The 20,010-nt window shown below is 52.1% G+C and overlaps 11 protein-coding genes across 11 annotated transcripts; 9 read left to right on the forward strand and 2 right to left on the reverse strand.

Moving 5' to 3' along the window:
- Nucleotides 1-182: 182 nt before the first annotated feature.
- CC1G_10265 (peroxisomal membrane protein PEX16) lies at nucleotides 183-1,556 on the forward strand (the record flags this gene model as incomplete). The annotated part of the gene is made up of 6 exons (XM_001828542.2): nucleotides 183-321; nucleotides 374-641; nucleotides 688-1,070; nucleotides 1,127-1,328; nucleotides 1,382-1,488; nucleotides 1,543-1,556. The coding sequence occupies 6 exons, from the start codon at nucleotides 183-185 to the stop codon at nucleotides 1,554-1,556; spliced, it is 1,113 nt and encodes a 370-aa protein (XP_001828594.2).
- Nucleotides 1,557-2,232: 676 nt separating this feature from the next.
- On the forward strand, nucleotides 2,233-5,010 carry CC1G_10266 (hypothetical protein; the record flags this gene model as incomplete). Its single annotated transcript, XM_001828543.2, has 3 exons — nucleotides 2,233-3,301; nucleotides 3,364-3,612; nucleotides 3,677-5,010. 3 exons carry the CDS (start codon nucleotides 2,233-2,235, stop codon nucleotides 5,008-5,010), a joined length of 2,652 nt encoding a protein of 883 aa, XP_001828595.2.
- Nucleotides 5,011-5,327: 317 nt separating this feature from the next.
- On the reverse strand, nucleotides 5,328-6,275 carry CC1G_10267 (hypothetical protein; the record flags this gene model as incomplete). The annotated part of the gene is made up of 7 exons (XM_001828544.2): nucleotides 5,328-5,381; nucleotides 5,449-5,538; nucleotides 5,606-5,736; nucleotides 5,874-5,937; nucleotides 6,013-6,069; nucleotides 6,130-6,213; nucleotides 6,270-6,275. 7 exons carry the CDS (start codon nucleotides 6,273-6,275, stop codon nucleotides 5,328-5,330), a joined length of 486 nt encoding a protein of 161 aa, XP_001828596.2.
- Nucleotides 6,276-6,466: 191 nt separating this feature from the next.
- Nucleotides 6,467-7,471, forward strand: CC1G_10268 (hypothetical protein; the record flags this gene model as incomplete). The annotated part of the gene is made up of 3 exons (XM_001828545.2): nucleotides 6,467-6,834; nucleotides 6,888-7,228; nucleotides 7,283-7,471. The coding sequence occupies exons 1-3, from the start codon at nucleotides 6,525-6,527 to the stop codon at nucleotides 7,469-7,471; spliced, it is 840 nt and encodes a 279-aa protein (XP_001828597.2). The 5' UTR covers nucleotides 6,467-6,524.
- Nucleotides 7,472-7,971: 500 nt separating this feature from the next.
- On the forward strand, nucleotides 7,972-9,003 carry CC1G_10269 (hypothetical protein; the record flags this gene model as incomplete). The annotated part of the gene is made up of 1 exon (XM_001828546.2): nucleotides 7,972-9,003. The coding sequence occupies one exon, from the start codon at nucleotides 7,972-7,974 to the stop codon at nucleotides 9,001-9,003; it is 1,032 nt and encodes a 343-aa protein (XP_001828598.2).
- Nucleotides 9,004-9,384: 381 nt separating this feature from the next.
- Nucleotides 9,385-11,433, forward strand: CC1G_10270 (septin AspB; the record flags this gene model as incomplete). Its single annotated transcript, XM_001828547.2, has 8 exons — nucleotides 9,385-9,595; nucleotides 9,658-9,786; nucleotides 9,843-9,924; nucleotides 9,982-10,116; nucleotides 10,169-10,286; nucleotides 10,351-10,718; nucleotides 10,783-11,032; nucleotides 11,085-11,433. The coding sequence occupies 8 exons, from the start codon at nucleotides 9,385-9,387 to the stop codon at nucleotides 11,115-11,117; spliced, it is 1,326 nt and encodes a 441-aa protein (XP_001828599.1). The 3' UTR covers nucleotides 11,118-11,433.
- A 197-nt stretch (nucleotides 11,434-11,630) lies between these two features.
- CC1G_10271 (mRNA transport regulator) lies at nucleotides 11,631-14,964 on the forward strand (the record flags this gene model as incomplete). The annotated part of the gene is made up of 9 exons (XM_001828548.1): nucleotides 11,631-11,738; nucleotides 11,858-11,950; nucleotides 12,057-12,335; nucleotides 12,386-12,476; nucleotides 12,529-13,538; nucleotides 13,592-13,826; nucleotides 13,876-14,289; nucleotides 14,340-14,811; nucleotides 14,865-14,964. The coding sequence occupies 9 exons, from the start codon at nucleotides 11,631-11,633 to the stop codon at nucleotides 14,962-14,964; spliced, it is 2,802 nt and encodes a 933-aa protein (XP_001828600.1).
- A 318-nt stretch (nucleotides 14,965-15,282) lies between these two features.
- CC1G_10272 (succinate-CoA ligase) lies at nucleotides 15,283-17,067 on the forward strand (the record flags this gene model as incomplete). The annotated part of the gene is made up of 9 exons (XM_001828549.2): nucleotides 15,283-15,319; nucleotides 15,518-15,633; nucleotides 15,689-15,805; nucleotides 15,925-16,068; nucleotides 16,140-16,200; nucleotides 16,381-16,608; nucleotides 16,666-16,842; nucleotides 16,901-16,989; nucleotides 17,041-17,067. The coding sequence occupies 9 exons, from the start codon at nucleotides 15,283-15,285 to the stop codon at nucleotides 17,065-17,067; spliced, it is 996 nt and encodes a 331-aa protein (XP_001828601.2).
- A 323-nt stretch (nucleotides 17,068-17,390) lies between these two features.
- Nucleotides 17,391-18,403, forward strand: CC1G_10273 (hypothetical protein; the record flags this gene model as incomplete). The annotated part of the gene is made up of 3 exons (XM_001828550.1): nucleotides 17,391-17,495; nucleotides 17,603-18,124; nucleotides 18,230-18,403. 3 exons carry the CDS (start codon nucleotides 17,391-17,393, stop codon nucleotides 18,401-18,403), a joined length of 801 nt encoding a protein of 266 aa, XP_001828602.1.
- A 346-nt stretch (nucleotides 18,404-18,749) lies between these two features.
- On the reverse strand, nucleotides 18,750-19,254 carry CC1G_10274 (hypothetical protein; the record flags this gene model as incomplete). Its single annotated transcript, XM_001828551.1, has 2 exons — nucleotides 18,750-18,878; nucleotides 19,009-19,254. 2 exons carry the CDS (start codon nucleotides 19,252-19,254, stop codon nucleotides 18,750-18,752), a joined length of 375 nt encoding a protein of 124 aa, XP_001828603.1.
- A 225-nt stretch (nucleotides 19,255-19,479) lies between these two features.
- CC1G_10275 (hypothetical protein) lies at nucleotides 19,480-20,000 on the forward strand (the record flags this gene model as incomplete). The annotated part of the gene is made up of 5 exons (XM_001828552.1): nucleotides 19,480-19,504; nucleotides 19,556-19,651; nucleotides 19,730-19,757; nucleotides 19,814-19,886; nucleotides 19,968-20,000. The coding sequence occupies 5 exons, from the start codon at nucleotides 19,480-19,482 to the stop codon at nucleotides 19,998-20,000; spliced, it is 255 nt and encodes an 84-aa protein (XP_001828604.1).
- Nucleotides 20,001-20,010: the final 10 nt, after the last annotated feature.

Consider the following 20,010-nt stretch of genomic DNA (forward strand, 5'->3'; position numbering starts at 1 on the left):
TCCACTGCTTCCGACCATTGTCCCCATTGTCCGGCCGATCCTCCGAATCTCCGGAACTTCGGGGAGGCACTGCATTGAGGTCTCCGGCGCCGGTAAGCAGCCAAGCGGATATCACATTGCTCTTGACTTGTAACTTGAGAGAATCCATTCAACTTGCCTTCCACTCTTTACAATACGCCTCAATGGGTCTTTCCAAAGCCAGCTATGAAGCCTTCCTCATAAACAACGTCGAAACAATCACCAGTCTCGAGTCAACTCTCCGCTCTATAACTTGGTTTTTGCCTGGTAGATTCAAGGATGCGGAGCTGGCTTCCGAAGCTCGTTAGTTTCCTTCTTTAACAAGTCGCGTTCTGAAATATACTCATTGTCGCAGTTACGACAAGTCTCAATGTCGTGAGCATGTACCATGACACTCTTCTTGCTCGCATGGTCAAGGAGAATCCGAGTTACAAGCCTCTCATTCCCGTTTCGCTTCATACGAGGTTTACAAGGGCATGGCTCGACAAGTCTTCGCCGTACAAGTGGATATCGAGGGCCTTGGAGATCATCAAATTCACCCAGCTAGTCGTCGAGATGGGTCTCCGACGCAAGGTGTCCGTGCAGACCAAATGGCGTTGTATCGTCACGCTCGAAGTCGTCAAGTGCGCTACCTAACCCCTGCGTCTCTTCCTCGTTTACTGACAATAGCACTAGAGCTGGACTCCGCCTCTTCCTCCTCAAACTCACGCGTCGACCTCTAGTCTCCCCACTCATCCCAGAACGCGACTTTGACCCCGCAACATTACCTCCACCCAACCCAGACCTGCAACCCAAAGCCTCAACCTCTGCAACCCAACTCCCAACTCCCCTCTCAACCCCCGACCACCTCAAAAACAATCAAGTACCACTCGACCCCCACCCGCTCCTCTCCACCAAAGCTGAGCGCTCGACAACTGCAGCGGAAGACTACCTTCTCCCCAAGGCGCTTACCACCTCGTCCATCAAACCATCTTCTTCCCTCATCCGAAACCTCTCTGGAGCGAGAGACTGGCTTGCAGAAATCATCTACATCCTTCGACCTCTCGTCTATGGTACGTTCACATTTTCCTTCCATTTCCCTACGCCGAAACTAACAGTATGCGTCCAGTCTCCCTGCTCGTCTCAGACCGCAAGAAATCGCGCCCAAGCAACCGAGCACTTATCACCGCCCTCGTAATGGAGCTCATCTCCCGAAACCTCCGCAGAACACCACCTCCCTCTGCCGAGCTCGAACGAGCAGAGTACGCTAAACGGGATAAAGACATGATTTGGTACTTGCTCAGAGGGTCGATATGGGAATCGTACACTCGGTGCGTCCAATTGTCCCTTCTATCTTCTTCATCTACTGATACCTTGTTTGCAGGCCCAAGTTGCAAGGATTCGCTGAGAGCACGGCTAGCAAACCCCTGCTTGGCCTCTTTGGTTCCCTCGTCCAAGATTGGATCCCCTTGATTGACGAATATTATTATTGTAAGCCCCTCCCTCCATCTCCTCCTACCTCCCATGCTAACCCTTTCCTCTCAGATACTGCCCCTTAAATATGTAATATACCATTCCCTCCCTACCATGTACAAGCTCGTCTGTTTGGTGATTTTGGTATGTTCTATTGAGATTGTGTATAGCTATGGCACGTATTAACCCTTGACCCTGCTTGTTGAGCCCAATGTGTGTTTGAGGTGTAACCTAGGAAGACAGATAATATTTTTTTCTGCCCTTCGAGGGTCTGATTTGAAGCAACAGTTCGTTCGAGTACTCCACTGGGCACCTTCAAATAGGTAGGAAGTGATCGAGTGATCGGTCAATGGGCGCTTATCGCGTGCGCAGGTCTACGTTTTCTGCAAACGCATGTCCTAACCCGCCATAAGTGCCGAAAGTATTACTAGTCGCTTCGCCGTTCGTGCGTCTCTGTCGTCCACCACAGCGGCGAACGCGTGCGCCACTCTGAAGACGAAGGAAGAAAGGTCAGCCACGCACTAGTACAACTCGTCAGCCTCTCAAGCACCAATAAAGCGTCCCGCCAAAGTTTGCCTTTCCTTTTCCTCAGCCTTCTTTGCTCAACCCCAACCTACACATCCATCCTATACGCGCATATCTATTCCATCCTATCCATTTCATCTACTCACACCAATCTAACCCGCCATTCATCTATCGCCATTATATCCTCGACCTGGAGCACAACGCCTAACGTCTATCCCAACTGACTGAACAGTACCCATGCGGAACACGCCTCCACTCATATTTCTTCTGCTGCTCGCGCTGGGCGCCTCCACGACTCTATCTTCACCTCTCCCCTCTGGCGTCCGAGACAACTCAGGCGGTGACAACTTGGGTCATAGCCATGGCACTCATGTCGGCCGGGCACCCATTTCCAACACCCACCAGGGTCAGGTGCATAACCCTGACACCGTCGTCGCGCCCGACTCCCCCCGCGCGCACAACCTCCCCGCCGAATACGCATTGCGCACACCTTCGCGACTGTACCCTCGGCGTGTGTATCCTCTTCCTCAGCCTCCTCTGCCGGTGCAAGAGGTTCCTTCGAGTCATGCTCGTAGAGAGGCCATCGTTCCTCGAGGTGGGGACACCCATGTTTCGTCCAACGCCCCCGTTCATCCTCGAGAAGATGCCAGAGCGGAGGAATTCATCCTCCACATCAACCCTCTTCCTTTGTTCCCACATGTTAGGCGAGATGTGCTGGACGTAAAGGTCAACACGAGACCTTTGACGAAGGATTATGTTCATTCCGACTCTTCCTCTTTTGCTTCACCCTCGGACGGTTCACCGGCTCCCCACTCAGATTCTTCCATCGCCGCCGACTCGTCCACTTCGGAGTCTACTTCGGCTACTTTGGAACAGCGCAACGTAGGCCCTGATAACGTCGTTTTGAGGGGTGCAAAGACTGGTCGAAAGTTCCGCGGTGGTTCAAGAGCCAGACCCAACCGACGACGTGATCTGCTAGACGTCAAGGTCAACACCGCCCCTCTCACTCGACCCGAAGTTCAGGGCGCAGCCGGCGAACCTCACAACGCGCGGTCCTCCCACGACGGCCAAGATGAAGGGGACAACAACAACCACAACGACCCTCCCCGCCCCGTCCTAGGTGCCCGCGCTCCAGACACCACCCTCACCGGAACCCTCTCCTCAGGCAACAGCTATTCAGGCGCAGCGGGTAACGCAGCAGGTGGTTCTGTCAGTGCGGTCCTCCCACCCGGCGGGAAACCAGCTGGTGGACTCTTAGGTGCGCTGAGTCCTGCATCTGGAGGAAGTCTCGTTAGTTTATTCTCAGGTGCGTTTCCATTCACATCTTTGCTTCCTGCCTTTGCTGAGGTTGCCCTTTCGTCCCTGCAGGCAACGCAGGGAACGGCGGTACAGCGTCCTCCGGTCCCTCGTTCGGATCTGCTCATCCAATCGGGAACGGCAAATACCCTTACCTACTCCCTCCCAACACCAAAGCATCTACAGCGAGCCTCACCACAACCGCCAACGTCAACTCCAACATCAACGAGAGTCTCGGGAATGCATTCAGTGGTACTGCAGGGAACGCAGCCGGAGGGAATGTAGTCCAAGCTGGGGGTTCGCTGATCGAGTTGTTCAGTCGTATGTCTCCTCTCCAATTACATCGATGGCTCGTCATTGACACGCTCTTCCCGTGTGTTAACAGATAATGCTGGAAATGCAGGACAAGCGAATAGTGGAGGGAGCAGGGTGTTCAGGAGGTCGACCAGGTCTCCGCCAGTGTCTCCCGCTCCCGCTCTCGGCTCTCCTTCTTTCGAGCACGCTCATACGGAACGCGTACCGTCCCAGATCTCCACTGCACTCGAGGATGCCTCAGACAACGATCCATCTGAATGTCTCGAAGCACGCTCTCCCTCCCCTGACCCACAAACTGCTCCCAAACACCCAGTGAACCCATACGTCCTCGGGTCCAACGCTCACTCCACACCATCGACACCTGCTCGTACCACCACTTCACCATCGAAGGAAAGACGAATCTCGAGCCGGATCGCGCGTCGCACCAAGAAAACTACGTCGAAGAAAACCACTACCAAAAACAAGAAGAGGGCGGTCAGCAAGCGGGATATAACATGGGGTCCTCGTCCCCGCCCCGACCTCAGCAAGCTCAAAATGCGCCTCCGGAAGGACGCTGCTGGCTCCAGCGGTGAGACTCATAAACGGAGCATGCGCAACACCCGCGACTACGGCTACGACTCTTACATCGAGAAGAGCTTCTTCCGGAGACCGTTGTCGGCTTTCGACAGGGCCGAGGAGGCGGCAGTGGTTCCTCTCTCTTTCCAGACCTTTGGGTTGGAACATAAAAAGTCGACGGGTCTTCGGGGATGTCTAGGGCGCTTCCTCGCGCTATTTTCTCCTTCAGAAACGTCCCGGTGGTTCTCGTGGTCCTCTTCCTCTGAAACAAATCGTCCTTCCAACCCGTCATTCGTCCCCGCCTATCCTTTCGCTCGCGCCTTCCCTGTCGGTGACAGAGGAAGTGGTAAGGATCCGAAGGAAGAACCTGAGAACCCAGAAGTTGGGATAAACCCGCCTCCTCCACCTCCCGCCCCAACTGCTACGGCTTCCAACAGTGGCCGTGGATGCGGTTTCAAACCACAAGATTCAGACCTTACCGTCTTTCCGCCTTCTTCACTCTCTCCTCTGACCCCTAACACTTCGAGCAATTCCACCTCTACCTCGACTCCTTCCATATCCACTCCTGATTCGGACATACACCAACCCGAGTCGGTCGATGTCGTGCCTTCAGAGGGTGCTGTGTGCGACGGGGAGGATTGTTGCCTATGGGGGATCTGGAGTCCCACTTGCCGGCTGTTCAATTGGCGTAGAGTGTTTGGCTGGGAGACGCCTAGAATGTCAACGAGGACGCGCATCGTTTCGTTACGAGAGAAACAAGGTCTTCTTGATGGCACAACTTTGAGGAAGTCTGGGTTCCTTGGAGTTGAAGCGTGGAGGGAAAGGTTCGCTAGGCGGCTGCGCTGGTGAATGGGAGGAATCGCTGGCGATTTCAGCCTTCCCTGAGCCTGGTAGAGGTTCTAGGTACTGAATGTTTTACTGGACACTGATTTGAAATGGACTATGGACCTCATGTATTTCTTAGGAAGATCTGGATTCTTGCTTGTATTTTTAGTGGTCATGAAGTCTTCCAACATCTTATCCCTCACACTTACTACTTACGCCATGGACAAACTATCCAACTAGACTCCACATGCTTGTATGTCAAGGAACAGGTTGCTTGATGATATTGTACAACTCCAACATAAAACCCCAATTCCCAATTCATATCATTGGTTTGAACACGCTCAAGCCCTTGACCATTCGCATTCGATTTTGGATACTCCGACTGGAAGGGCAGACTGTACGACAACAACAGCGTTCAATGTTTCGTTGGTAATGAAATAATGAAAAAAGAGTAGAACGGACCTTGTCGTCGTAATCATTCCACTCTCCCTCCGAAAGATCGACCTCGTCGAAGACAGTCCCGCTCTCCGCGCCTTCGCACTTCCAGATTCCCTTTAATTCACAAGGACACGATTTCAGTGAGTAAAGTGAAGAGCCCGTAGGGTATGAGATGGCGTACCTTTGGATCAAATCCGGTAAATTCCAACCCTCTGCACTCAACTACCAGCAGAGGCTGCAGTTGCTCATTGGCGGACGTGTAGGCCTTGACGGGGACGGAAGTGTCGAATTTGGCAGAGCTTTCTCGTTTGCCTGTCACCGTGTCAAATTCGTTCCCAGGTCGTGTGAGGGTATGAGAGGGAGGTGCATTAGACACAGATTCGTCGCAAAGAAGTCCATCAATACCACAGGTACGACGGGAAGATAAGATAAAAAAAAACACCACTCACACAATCCACATCTCCACACAAAGTTGGCCTTTGCATTCTTCCCTCCAGATACTTCATACTCATCCTATTCCGGGAAAGTCGCAGAGTAGGTCAGGGTCGACATTCCTCGTTTCGAGGTAGTAGCAAGTGCAGTGCTGACTTTTCGGTTCAAAGAAACGAGCTTGGGGTGGACTTCGTTGCAGCTCGTGCATTTGACCTAGGTAGCATACAGAGGGTTGAGATAAAAAGCGAGAACGACGACGAGACACGGCGTTACTTGGAAGAAATACTCGAAATCATCAGAGGCAGGGATGAGATTGGTGACATTCTCGAGTTCGGCTTTGATCGAAAGCTTCAAGCGCTGTACACACACGATCTGAGCATCATTGTCGTACTCAACTCCTTGAAGGTACTCACGACCATTTTTGAATACCCTAACAGTTGAAGGTGACGGAGAGTAAGAAGGGTTTTCCACCAAGTTCTCTGGAGAACGCACCAAACAGGGAATCAATCGCCCCTATCTAATCCCATCAATTTGCCTCTATTTGGTCTTCAACCGCCTGCCAAGGGCCTTGGCACGCGAAAACTCGCTCCGGTCGCGTCAAACTCAGGCTCGAGTGTGCTGTCGGGCAAAAGGGTCTTCAACGTCGTCTGCCTCGTCGTGCGCAAACTATGGCATCCACACTCACGCGCTCGCTCGGCTTCTCGTCGCTCCGAGTGGCCAGCTCTTCGTCTGTAACAGCAGCGAAATGCTCAACGCACCACGTCCTCAAAAGGACCTTCTCCGTGTCCTCGCCCGCTCTCGCTCGACGGACTAAAAGTGTCATGGAAGAGTACCTCACAGACGACGACTTGTTCACTCTCATGACTGAGCAAGAGAACGTGACGGATAGTCCTGTATTGGGCCACAAAATGTTGCAAGCGCAGAGAGAGGTCTTGCATTATATGAGGCTGATCGAGCACGAAATGCCAAAGCTTGTTGGTGCGTCTATTCAACCTCCTCCTCAACTTCACGAAATTCATACAGCTTTATAGCCTACCGCCAACCTTTTATCCCACCTTCTTCCCAAGAAACACCACTCGTCGTCCGCTCAATCGAGTACCTTGGCGAATACCACCCCGCTGCCTCTAAACGCAGCATCACCGTTGCAGTGGACTCTCTCCCCCTCAAGGACGCCAAAGCTATCCATAAATTCAAACTGATCGCCGGGCCGCGCTGGACTCCCAACCCTCCCAAAGACGCGGGCGTCTGTGAGCACGAAGTATGGCAGAACGGGAATGGGTACTTTAAAATCTCTTGCGACACCTTTTCGAGTCCGGAGATGAACGCGAAATGGGCGAGTGATGCGTTGGATAGGTTGATTAAAGAGGCGAATGTACGTATGCCTGTTTTTGAAATGCGGAATGGTTTACTGATGGGCTTCTTGTAGGAGGGACAAGAGTCGTTTGAGGGCCTTCCGCTTGATTTGCGTCATGTCTATTCGCGAAGCCGGAAAGCGAAGAAGGGAGACCATCTCCGCAACCGACCTCTGAACCCCGTCTCTGTCAAGGATTTCCCCAAGGAATGGCTCCCTCAGTCTCAGCCAGAGGCGCAGACTCAGGCCACAACCCAAGCTTAACTTTTGCATCCCTTTCCTCGACGACCAAGTCCTAATGCACATATAGACGGCCTATTCACTCTATTAATAACAAATAGCCTTAATCCTTGGTTACTTTTGTATCTGCGTCATCATTGGCAATTGCCACTGCCGAAAAGATGTGTGCGGGCAATGTATAGTGAAAGGTGAGCGTCGTTTCGTCTAGCACACTTCTCCTTTGATCCTTTGACTGGAACGACCGCCTTCACAACTTGAAATTAAAATTCTTGTTCTCTGTCATTCGAACTCAGGTTTGTTCCGTTGCCTATGTCTCTGCTACAGTCGCCGATCCCCTTTGCTGTAAACTCGTGACCGATCCTCTCCTTTGCCACTCTTCTGCTATGTGGGTGCGTGTACCCAGTTAGCGACCTTTGTCTAGTCTCCATGGTAGACTTAGCTCCTTCCAGGAGGTTGGTCCAGGCTGAGATGGTAGATGGTATTAAAGGTGGAAGATGGGCTATCGGTAATACTCCAAAGCCAAAATGATTCCAACCAGTGCTAATGCCAATCCCTCTACGCCTCCGTCGAGCCTCCAACGACGACGCTATGACTGCCATACCTCTCCTATCGTTGACCGATACCTTGGTCGGGTTAGTAGTAGCGGAAGCCGCCTCCCCTCCACCTCGCCCCGTCACCACCCTACACGCGGAAAAAGCCAAACGCAAAGGCTAAAAAATTCATTTCCGGACGACGTCTTCATCGAAGGTTGTTCGACGAGCCCGCTTTCAAGCTCTTCCCTTTCCCCTTTCACTTCGCATATTCCTTGGTCTTCGGCTTCACCAACAAATTCGGCTTCCACATTCCCTTCCGCTTCCTCTTCGACTTCTTCTTCCCCTTCCCGTGGTCGCCTAAGCGCCGCCGAAGTAGAACGCAGATTTCTGCGTGATTCGCTCGCTCGCAACGATCAACTACCTGCGACACCCCAGAAGAGTCTAAAGGCCTCCAAGTCCGAGAGGGCGCAACGGGTGCTTGAACCGCAAGCTGGGTTCGATTCTTTGTTTGGAGCTAGAGGTAGAACGATTTATGGGACGTTTGGAGGGGATGGGGGTCTGGGTCATGGTGGATCGATAGCATCGTCATCAACAGCATCGTCATGCTCATCACCATCATCGAGTTTACCTCTACCATCGACACCTCCACGGCGTAGTAGTAATACGAATCGTCGGTGGAATCCTTATCCCACTCCGACATCAACGTCGAAAAGGCACAGGGCGGAGGCTAGTCCGGAAAGGAGTGCCTGTGTGACGCCGCCACCGTTGCAATATGCGGATACTTTCAAGGAGGAGGGAGTCACGTCGCCTGGATTGCCTGCCTCACCTGGAGGATCCTCGGACTCGTCGAGCGATGAGGAAGAGGAACCGACTCCAATCGTGACGAAAGAGCCAGAAGTGAAAGTTGTGGACGAGACGGAGTGTCCCCCGGGATGCGTGTGCACGGGGTGCACGTTGGTTGGGGAGCTTTTCTCATCTTTTATTGACGTGACGCAGTGTGACGAGGAGTGGTGGAAGGTTTAGGAGTATTTCTTAAGCTTAGAGTACATGTACCGCACGACGACCGCGTGTTGAGTGGAATGTTGAAAACACTTGGAAAACTCGCAGCAGGCGACATTACACTGCTCTGAACATGACTATGAGAAAGAGAATATCCTGGGTAGGGTGTAGTCAAATTGTTTTTCGGCAAAGAAGCTAACGGGGAAGACAGTCGCTACTGCTGCCCAAGCCGCGGCTTGATGGGCGATATCTTGGAAGTGTTGCCAAACAAGGCCAAAGACAGGATGGCCCGACTTCAAGTTGTTTGGAGACTGGATTGCCCTCCAACTTAAAAGTAATTTTTTTTACTTTTCCCTGCCTCTCGTTTCTCTTTCTTCTCACTTCAACACACTCCGTTTCGGCCAGATGGCAGAGTCTTTCACGTCCCGTTCCACAGACGCCTCAGGAAACGGTTATGCCAATGCTTCAAATCCGTCTCTAGTGCCAACAACGCAATCCCAGCCCTCAAACATTATCCGCAAAAAGCTCATGGGCTATGTCGGCTTTGCCAACCTCCCCAACCAGGTCCATAGGAAGAGCGTCAGGAAGGGTTTCCAGTTCACTTGCATGGTCGTCGGTGCGTAGTTGCTACCCTCCTCGTCATCAACCAACTCTCACACTCGAAACAACTCATCTCAGGTGAATCCGGCCTCGGCAAGTCTACCCTTGTGAACACGCTCTTTAACACCACCCTCTATCCGCCCAAGGAGCCCCTCCCGCCCTCAGCGGAGCGGCCCAAGACCGTTGCCATTGAGAGCATTGGCGCTGGTGCGTCCCCCTCTTTCTCTCCACACCCTTTATCTGACACGCAAGACGTAAACCAGACATCGAGGAGAACGGCGTCAGACTCCATTTGACCGTCGTCGACACCCCCGGCTTTGGTGACTTTGTTAACAATGATGACAGGTCAGCAGCACGCGTGTCGTGTCATCCTCGCGTCGGCTAACCCACCCCCATTGTCAGCTGGAAGCCCATCGTGGAGAACATCGAGTCCCGCTTCGATTCCTACCTCGAGCAAGAGAACCGTGTCAACCGGGCCAAGATTGTTGACAACCGTGTCCATGCCTGCCTCTACTTTATCCAACCCACCGGTCACTCGTACGCCACTCTCCTCTCTTCTCGCTCACACGGTTTACTCACCCAAGCGTAGGTTGAAGCAGATCGATATCGAGTTTATGCGCAGATTGCACACCAAAGTCAACCTTATTCCCGTCATCGCCAAGGCAGACACCTTGACTGACGAAGAAGTCGCAGAGTTCAAGCAGAGAGTGGGTATTCCCAGCGCTCGACTCTTTCCCTCGGTTTCCAACTCATTCCATGTTCTAAATTTAGATTCTCGCGGATATTGCCCACCACAACATTCACATCTTCCAAGCCCCTACCTACGAGAACGAAGATGAAGAGACCCTTGCAGAGGCTGAGGAGATCGCCAGCAAGATTCCATTCGCCGTTGTTGGTTCGAATCAGATTGTCACTACTCCTGACGGTCGTGAAGTCCGTGGACGTGTGTACCCCTGGGGTGTTGTTGAGGTCGACAACGAGGACCACTGTGATTTCGTCAAGCTCCGCCAGATGCTTGTCCGAACTTACATGGAGGAACTCCGAGAGTACACCAACGATGTACTCTACGAGAACTGGCGAACAGAGAAGCTCTTGAGCATGGGTGTGGCTCAGGACTCGTCGGTCTTCAAGGAGATCAAGTGGGTCCCCTTCTTTCCGATCTGTTCCACCGGTACATTCTGACGCGTCATTTTCCTTTTTTAGCCCTGCTGCTCGTCTCCAGGAAGAGCGCATCCTGCACGAAGCCAAACTTGCCAAGATGGAGGCCGAGATGAAGATGGTGTTCCAGCAAAAGGTGCAAGAAAAGGAGTCCAAGCTCAAGCAATCCGAAGAGGAGCTGTATGCTCGTCACAAGGAGATGAAGGATGCATTGGAGAAGCAGCGCGCCGAGCTCGAGGACAAGAAGAGGAGGCTCGAGACTGGACGACCCCTGACACCAGAGAAGTCCTCTGCTGTAAGTTGCCGAACTTGTGACTATTGCGGAAGTACTCACTCCCTCTTTGCAGACTGGCCGAAAGAAGGGTTTCCTTCGTACGTGATGACCTTAATTGAGCAGCACTCTTGGCGCTCGTCCCTGGCGACCCTGGCTATGTTGATACCTCCCCGTTTTCTTTTTTTACTCTACCTGCCTAGTCTTTTTGTACACCATCCCGTAAATTACTCGCCGTTCTTTTTATCTTGGTTCGATCATGATTGCCCTCCACACACTCCCTTGCCTCGATTTCTTTTCGGATAATTGTGCTCTGGCTCCCCTCGTTTTAGTATGCGACTACTTCTTTCTATACGGAACCTCGCCATCCTTATAGTCTTATCCAGCGGACCTCTACTTTTTTACGACAATATACCATCGGTTCTGCTTAGTTGTAATTAAGGTGTTTGTTTCGCGATCTGAGAGCTCTGATCTTTCCAAGTTGCTTATGCGAAGTAAAATGGTGTCAACAACGACAATCAGCAATCTCTTTCTTCTTCATTCTCTCATCTTCTCCTCGTTTCTCTCATTTCCTTTCCTCTTTAACGAAATAACTCATACCTGAACGACGACGACGAGCACGATGACTGACATGCAGGCTTTGTTATCGGCCCTGGATGTGTTCAGTCGAGCACCGGACAAGGCTTCGCTCGAAAGCGCAAATTCCTGGCTCCAGGATTTCCAACACTCTGTAAATGCGTCCCCTTTTTTATCGCCTGTGGCCTCCAATTTAATCCGCGACCAACGACCTTCTGACTATCAATCTCCTTCATCCTCGCCATTTGGGATTGGATATGTATCGATTTCTAGCCGGAAGCCTGGGCTGCTTGCAACATCCTCCTTCAAAACCCCGATGCGCCACCTGCAGCCAAACTATTCGCTGCTCAGACTTTTAGATCTAAAGTACGTTCACTGGTCCCATAACACCTCTTGCTTCGTTATCAGTCGTTTATCTGTCTTCGTCGTCGTTCCATTGAAACTCGAAACTCGCCACAACGACCACTTCTAGGTAACATATGATCTCCACCAAGTCGCCCCTGAAAACCTACCCTCCCTTCGCGATACAATCATCGCAGCACTCCACACATACCACACCGGTCCCCGCAACATCATCGTACAACTATGTCTCGCGCTGGCAGGGTTGGCGCTCCAGATGCCGGATTGGGAGAACCCTGTGCAGCAGATGGTGGATTCGTTTGGGATGAACCCCGCTACGGTCCCGACTTTGCTGCAGTTTTTGACAACGCTGCCGGAGGAGTTGACGGGGAATACCAAGATTCCTGTTACAGTGCGTTTATCCAAGTCTCCTTTGGTGTTGTAGGCTGATTCAGGGTTCAGGATGACGAGTATCGGGACAGGGCAACGGCCTTGATGACCAACAATGCACAGCGGTTGTTGGAGCTCTTGTCGATGTACTATGGTGCCCATGGTGCGTGCCTTGCCACACTCTTCTCTGTGGCGATATCTAACCCAACGATCAGGCGTCACAATCACTGTCCGCACCCAAATCTTCCGCTGTCTCCGAAGTTGGCTGGTCGCAGGCGAAGTCAGCGCGTCCGATTTCGCCCAGACACCCTTGTTCGCAGGTGTATTCGAGTCGCTCGCGTCGGATGAACTCTTCGACCCGGCCGTGGACGTCATCTGTGAACTCATTCACGAAACGCAAGAGATCGACGACAACATGCAGGTTATCCAGCTCATCGTACCGCGTTTGATCGAGCTCAAACCCGACTTGCAAAAGTACCAAGAGGACCCCGATAGGATCAGAGGGTACGCGAGGATCTTCACAGAAGCCGGAGAGACCTACCGCTTGCTATTGCTCGAGCATACCGAGACGTTCTTCCCCATCGTCGAAGCCATCGGCGAATGTTCCGCCTACCACGATCTCGATATCGTCCCTCTCACATTCCCCTTCTGGATGCGCCTCGCTCAGAACATCGGAAAGAAACCCTCTGTCTCGCCTCTCTTCCTCGAGGCCTACCAATCCCTAATGAGGGTTATCATTGGCCACCTCCACTTCCCCGCCGACCTGAGCACCATGACTGACCAAGAAACCGAGGCGTTCCGCTCCTTCCGACATGTCATGGGCGACACACTCAAAGACTGCTGTTTCGTCCTGCGTGCTGACACTTGCCTCCTCGCCGCGTACCAGATGATCACCACTGCACTCGCACGCGGGCCCGAGGCTGTAACATGGCAGGAAATCGAGGCACCCCTCTTTGCTATGCGGTCGATGGGAGCAGAGGTGGATCCGCGCGAAAACGTTGCGTTGGCGCAGATCTTGGATTTGATTCCGTCGTTGCCTACGCATCCAAGGGTGAGATATGCGGCGTTGTTGATCATTGCGAGGTACTCTGAGTGGATCGCGGAGCACCCGAGCTATATTCCGGCGCAGTTGCAGTATGTTTCGGCAGGGTTTGAGGATTCGGACCCAGAGGTGTGTGCGGCGGCTGGGCAGGCGTTGAAGTATATCTGCCAGGATTGCAAGGCGGTAGGTGATATGTCTTGGTTGTGGAGTGACTGTGTACTGATTGCTCTGGACAGCATCTTGTCGATTTCCTTCCGACGCTGCACACGTTCTTGGGCACCACTGGGCCGAAGCTCAACCAGGAGGACAGGAAGCAGGTGTACGAAGCTATCGCCCATGTCATCTCGGCGATGAAGATGGAGGCTGCATCGGAGTCGCTTCGAACGTTTGCTCTGGATATCCTGGCTCAGGTCCACAAGATCACAACACAAGCGACGCCACCCACCAAGGAGGATATGACTACTGTCAACAGTACGTTCGCTCTAGTTTTTCTGTTGACGATCATTACTGATTCCTTCAGACGGCCTGGAAAACCTCGACATTCTCCTTCGCACCGTCGGTACCTTTGGCGAACAACTTCCCAAGTCCTGCGAAAAGACATGCGAGCAGGCCTGGGCAGTGTTCGATGCCTTCCTGGTCAAATTCGGCGGAGACGTCGTCGTTGCCGACCTCGCCACGCAAGCTCTCCGTCGGGGCCTCGATTTCTTTGGTGATTCTGCTCTTGCGGTGGCACCGGCTGTGATTGCAAGGATGTCTTTCAGCTTTGAGGCGACTGGGATTTCGAGCTACCTGTGGATTCCGGGCAAGATTATTGCGAGGTTTGGGAATGACGATGATCCCAATTTGAGAGGTTCATTTAAAGAATTTTATGAACGATCTACTCAAAAAGTGGTTTCTTTACTTCAGGCTAAGGATCCTAGACAGATCCCTGATGGTGGGTTTTATTTGTTCTGTGTGGTACACAACCTAATCCGTTTGATGCAGTGCTGGAAGATTATGTGCAAACGCTCGTCCAACTAGCCGAGCTGGCGCCAGACATCTTCTTCGAATCCTCATCCTTCCCGTACGCCTTCCGTGCGAGCCTCGGTACCCTCCAAGTGGTCCATAGCGACGTGATCTTTATCGGCCTCGAGCTCTTCCGGATCATTCTCACCCACGACGCGCTCGAAGTACCGCGGGCAGGCAAAGTGCCTCCGCCCAAGTTCCCCATCTATGCAGCGGCGATCAAGAGCACGGTCGAAAAGGAAGGATTCGATCTGCTGACGTCGTTGTTGACTGGTCTTACGGAGGATCATTTCCCGGAGGATAGTATCTCGAATATCGTGGAGATTTTGAGGGCGTTGGTGACGCATTGGCCGACTGGGGTGGTTGGGTGGTTGCCGCCGATGTTGGAGGGGTTGCCTGCAACGGCGGTTCCTGCAGAGGCGAAGAGACAGTTTTTGACGGATGTGCAGGCGTGAGTTGCCCCCTTCTTTCCATGCGCGCCATGTACTCACTGATTCCCTCCAGTGCTGTCAACAGCGCGCAGTACGATAAAGTAAAGTATGCGATCCTGGGCTTTACCCGGGCGTCGCGAAAAATGCGCGATCGAAGGAGGACGGGACTGTAATAGGTAGTAGTTTTACTAAATGTATCATACAAGCTGCAGACTTTTTCAGTAGGTAAGGAACAGCCTTTCATTGGACATGAAGTCCGTAATTCTTGGATTGATGTTTTGTTGTATTGGAATCTAATAAGTAGTAGATTTTTTTTGATTTTTGCACGTTCGTGCTCTAAAAACACGGGGAACGGGTACGGACGGAACAAACACACTCAAACATCTTTGCTGTCATCGTTAGCCGGAGAGCAATCATCGCAAAAACCGCAAAACAAGCGAATCGAATAGTTCTTCTCTCTCCGGATTCTCTCTATTTTCACGAAGAAAGTAATGTTCCGTCAAGCAGGGCAGTCGGTTCTGTCGCGCGGTACGTCGCCATAACATTTTCTTGCCGCCTTGTCGCCACGGCTTAGAATTGACCCACCTCTCCTACTTTTGGGTGCCTTCATCTTCCGACGCCCTTCCTTTCCATCGCCTCATCACAAAATCGCAAAAAAAACCGTGGCCTGGGTTCTGCTCGGCTCCTTATTCCAATCCTTGGACCACCGCGACCTATATATCACAGCTGGACGCAGGGCGTTCTCTTCATCCGCGTCACGGAAGAGCTATGACGATACAATACGCAACCTCTTGATCCACAAGGACACAAAAGTCTTGTGTCAAGGCTTGACTGGCAAGACTGTGCGTCTTTTTATCGGTTTTCTGCGACGACGGGATGCGTATTGAGGAGATGTAGGGTACTTTCCATGTCCGTGAAGCGCTGGCGTATGGAACGAAGATGGTTGGAGGCGTCTCGCCTAACAAGGCTGGGCAGACTCACCTCGGTTTGCCTATCTTTGGGTCTGTTCGTGAAGTGAGTGGTGTCTTTCTACCTTCAAGCTCTTTGGAATACTCATTCTCAACTTGGAACCACCCCTGTACACGTCAACGAATACCTCCTGAACTCTGAACGCGCTTTGGAACGGATCGTAGGCAGTGAAAGAAACCCAACCCGATGCAACCGTCCTCTACGTCCCTCCACCCACTGCCGCAGACGCCATCATCGAAGCTATCGAGAACGAAATCTCCCTCATTGTGTGTATAACCGAGGGTATTCCTCAAGCCGACGAGATTCGGGTGCGTACCAAACGCTCTTTTCTAGTACTTTTGGGACTAATACCGTCCTTCATTTCATTATTCATTCATAGGTTATGAACGCTTTGAAGAGCCAGTCCAAGTCGCGTCTTGTCGGGCCCAACTGTCCCGGAAGTGAGTGCTTTTACATGTTTGGTTTACTGTTACTTTTTGGTGTTCCGTCCTCCCCCTATCCGTTCCTACCAATGAACCGAGGTTCTACCCGGGGTCCTGTACTACGCGCTATACGCGTCTTATACCTTATCTTTGCACTCGATTAACACCGTCCACGATGCTAACCTCCGCCTCTGCCAGTCATCAACCCACTCGGCTGCAAGATGGGCATTCAACCCGGTCACATCCACAAACCAGGCAAAATCGGCATTGTCTCCCGGTCCGGTACACTAACCTATGAAGCCGTTGCTCAAACCACCGACGTCGGCCTGGGTCAGTCGTTATGTGTTGGAATTGGTGGTGACCCATTCCCTGGAACTCAGCATGTGGATGTGATCAAGGTGTTCCTTGAGGATCCCAACACTGAGGGTGCGTCGTATTTCAACTTCTCGGGGTGTCAAATAACTGAAGTCTGCCCATGGTCAGGTATTGTTATCATTGGTGAAATTGGCGGCACGATGGAGGAGGAAGCCGCCGAGTACCTCGCTCAGTATAACAAGACCAGCGCCAACCCCAAACCCGTTGTTGGCTTCATTGCAGGCCGCACCGCTCCCCCCGGAAGGCGTATGGGACACGCTGGTGCTATTATTTCTGGTGGAAAGGGTGCGTTCATTCCCGGCTGTTCAAGGCCTGTTAACTAAACCACGGTTGGCTCCTCTAGGTGCTGCCATCGATAAAGTCAAGGCATTGGAAGCTGCAGGTGTCATCGTCACCGACAGCCCCGCCAAGATCGGTTCAGAGATGTTGAAGGTTCGTTTCTTCCTGCTCTCTTTACACACCCATTTCTGACTTTGTGCCCAGGCAATGCAAGCGGCCGGTTTGGCATGAAACAAACCCTACAACCGCTCAAACTACACATAGACACTTGACTGCCCTACCGTTCAAACCATAGAGTAGTATCCCTTCACGCTAGTAGTCAGTCTTCTCTCGCTATATCATTCTGTCACTTTTCATAGAGCTGCTACTACTGCTTATATAATACCCACTTTGGTTTTCATGCCCACTGTCTGTCGTTCGTTATCTATTGAAGGTTGCGTCTGGTTTTGCGATATCAGGGGAGACTCTTGGACTTTACCCCCATTCGTGCTGCGTGATCTACAACAAACTCCGTTTCTCTACATATTGCTTGAACCCCTCGTCGGCCAGATACCATGACATCCGGGACGTACACGCCATCGCCCTCGTTCAATGCAGCAGTTGCCTACCTCTCCTCACCGTCGTACCGAGGTTCACCATCCAACGCTACAAAACTCGAGGTTCATACGCTCTTTCCTTACTCTTAAAACTTGAAACACTCAACATTCTCTCATCTTCCCTGGCTACCCCGAAACTCTTGTGACCACATTTACGAATAACAATCCAGCTCTACGCCCTGTTCAAATACACAACCACCCAATCGGCCAAACCGACTTCTTCAAGACCTGGCATCTTCGATTTCACGGGACGCGCTAAATGGGATGCGTGGGCTGAGATAGGGAGTAAGTATCGGAGTGTCGAGGAGGCGGAGAGGAGGTATGTCGAGCTTGCGAGAGAGTTGGGGTGGGACGGCGTTGTTCCCGTCGAGGCTTCTTCTTCAAGTTCTTCAGGTCCTGAACGATCGTCTGAGCGACCCAAAGCAGAAGAAGGGGAAGAGGAGGAAATACAGTGGGATAGTAGCGACGACGACGAATCCTCGCAACCGCCCAAAGCAGGTGGGAGCGGCGGTGGAGGACGGGGAGGAGGGCAGGGTTTAGGCGTAACAGTAAGCGCCGTCGCTCGACCTGAAGAGGAAAGCAGCGGGGATACCAAGAGTCTGCACGGCGTCGTGCTCAACGGAGATCTCTCACTGTTACAAGACCTATTAAACAAGGATCCAACACTGAACCTGGACGCGCCAGACGAATATGTGAGTCCCTCTTACACATTTCTTTATCCTCGTTTCCTGACTGCTTTCCGGCTGCCTGACCACAATCACACCTTACTTGTCATCGGCTCTTCGTCGCAATAACAGGGCTACACACCCCTGCACCTCGCAGCCGACCGTGGACACGTCGAGATCGTCAAATTCCTCCTCTCAAAAGGTGCAAACCCAACCCTCAAAGATCCAGACGAGTTTACACCTCTTGAACTGGCGCAGGTGTCGGGGAACGAGGAGATTGTGGCGGCTTTAAAGGAGGCGACGTGAAGTTGACACTGCTAAATCCATTTGCCTTTGGCCCACCGCTGGTAGATGTCAGGAAGTCGGAAACGCGTTTGGAGTTTGCGGGGATGTGGATGGCTTCACGCGGGAGTGCCGGAGAGGTTTGAGAAGTGATTAGTAGAAATGAGATGCGTTACAGTTGTAATACTATAGAGGATGTAATGAGAACAGTCGAAGTCGGATTTCTGGGTGATAGATTCCCGGATGGCGTGAAGAGAGTCGAATAATAGGTCGTGCTTTCCCCATCTATTGTAATTAGTCTATGAGAGGCGACCCGTGATCCCCGCCAGGGTGAGTTGCGTAGTAAAGGCTGTGGCGTGGGTTCAGTCGCCTATGATGATTCTTTGGCGGCCTGGGCTTGCTTGACAGCCTCGAGTGTTGGTGACGATGATGTCGACGGCTTCTTCACACTCCTCTGCGGCTTGGGGTGGTATGGCGAACCAGGTTGCAGAATACCTCCCTGCAAATAGACAAACAATCATTAGCACCTCAAGTCTTTCCTCTTTCTTTCCGCGACGCATTAACCCATCCCACCCCAACCCATGATTCCACCACCCAGAATCCACACACCGAAAGCAGAAACCACTCACCAACTCCAACAACTTCAAAACCGGCCGACTAGGTTTAGCACCCACACTCAACCAATACCGAATCCTATCCACACTCCACTGCACATTCTTCACATTCTCCAAACTGCCTTCTGGCACATGGGGGTCGTACACGCCCAGCAGCTCGGTGGGTTTGGCGTCACGTTTGCGGGTGCCCTCGACGACGTTGATGTGGAAGATGCGGTAGTTGGTGCGGCCGTGGACCGACATGCGCATTCGAATCGCCATGTTTTTTTTGTTTCCTCTTGTTGGTTTGGTCGGGGGTGCCCTGGGAGGAGTTTTCGGAGGGGTGGGTGGACGGAGTAGGCGCTGGACGAAGCGCAAGCTGTCGCGCTGGAAATATTTCAGGCACGTGATCCGGCGCGGGAAACGCGGACCCTTGCCTGGTCGCGCCCGACTGATAACCAAGTTGCTGTTCTCCAAGTTACCCTTGGTCAATACACGACCGTGACGATGGCCTCTCAAATCCTCCCTCTAGGTACTTTACCTTCATGTAATTTACTCCATCTTATAACTGACTAGGGGACAGAACTCATCGACCGATGTATCGGTTCCAAAATCTGGGTCGTAATGAAGAACGATCGCGAGTTTACAGGGACTCTGCTCGGTTTTGACGATTTCGTCAGTCAGTCCTTCCTCACCTCTTCTTAATACCCTTGCCCTCCCTCCAATTCTATTGTGCTTACCTGTTTTATTATTACAGACATGGTCCTAGAAGACGTCACCGAATTGTACGTCCTCCTTGGTCCTCTTCCTGCCCTCGATCATTAAACTCACGATGGTATAGTGAAAACACACCGCAGGGTCGCAAGAAGACAAAACTAACACAGACCCTTTTGAATGGGAACAATATCTGCATGGTACGTCCGTCCATATGCACCCTCATCCCTGACCTTTTATCTTCATCTTCGCACTTTCTAAACCACATCTTCGTGTTGCAGTTGATCCCAGGAAGCGATGGACCTACAGACTAGATGTCTTATA

Source organism: Coprinopsis cinerea, assembly GCF_000182895.1.
Source record: "Coprinopsis cinerea okayama7#130 chromosome 1 map unlocalized cont3.1, whole genome shotgun sequence".
NCBI lineage: Eukaryota > Fungi > Basidiomycota > Agaricomycetes > Agaricales > Psathyrellaceae > Coprinopsis > Coprinopsis cinerea.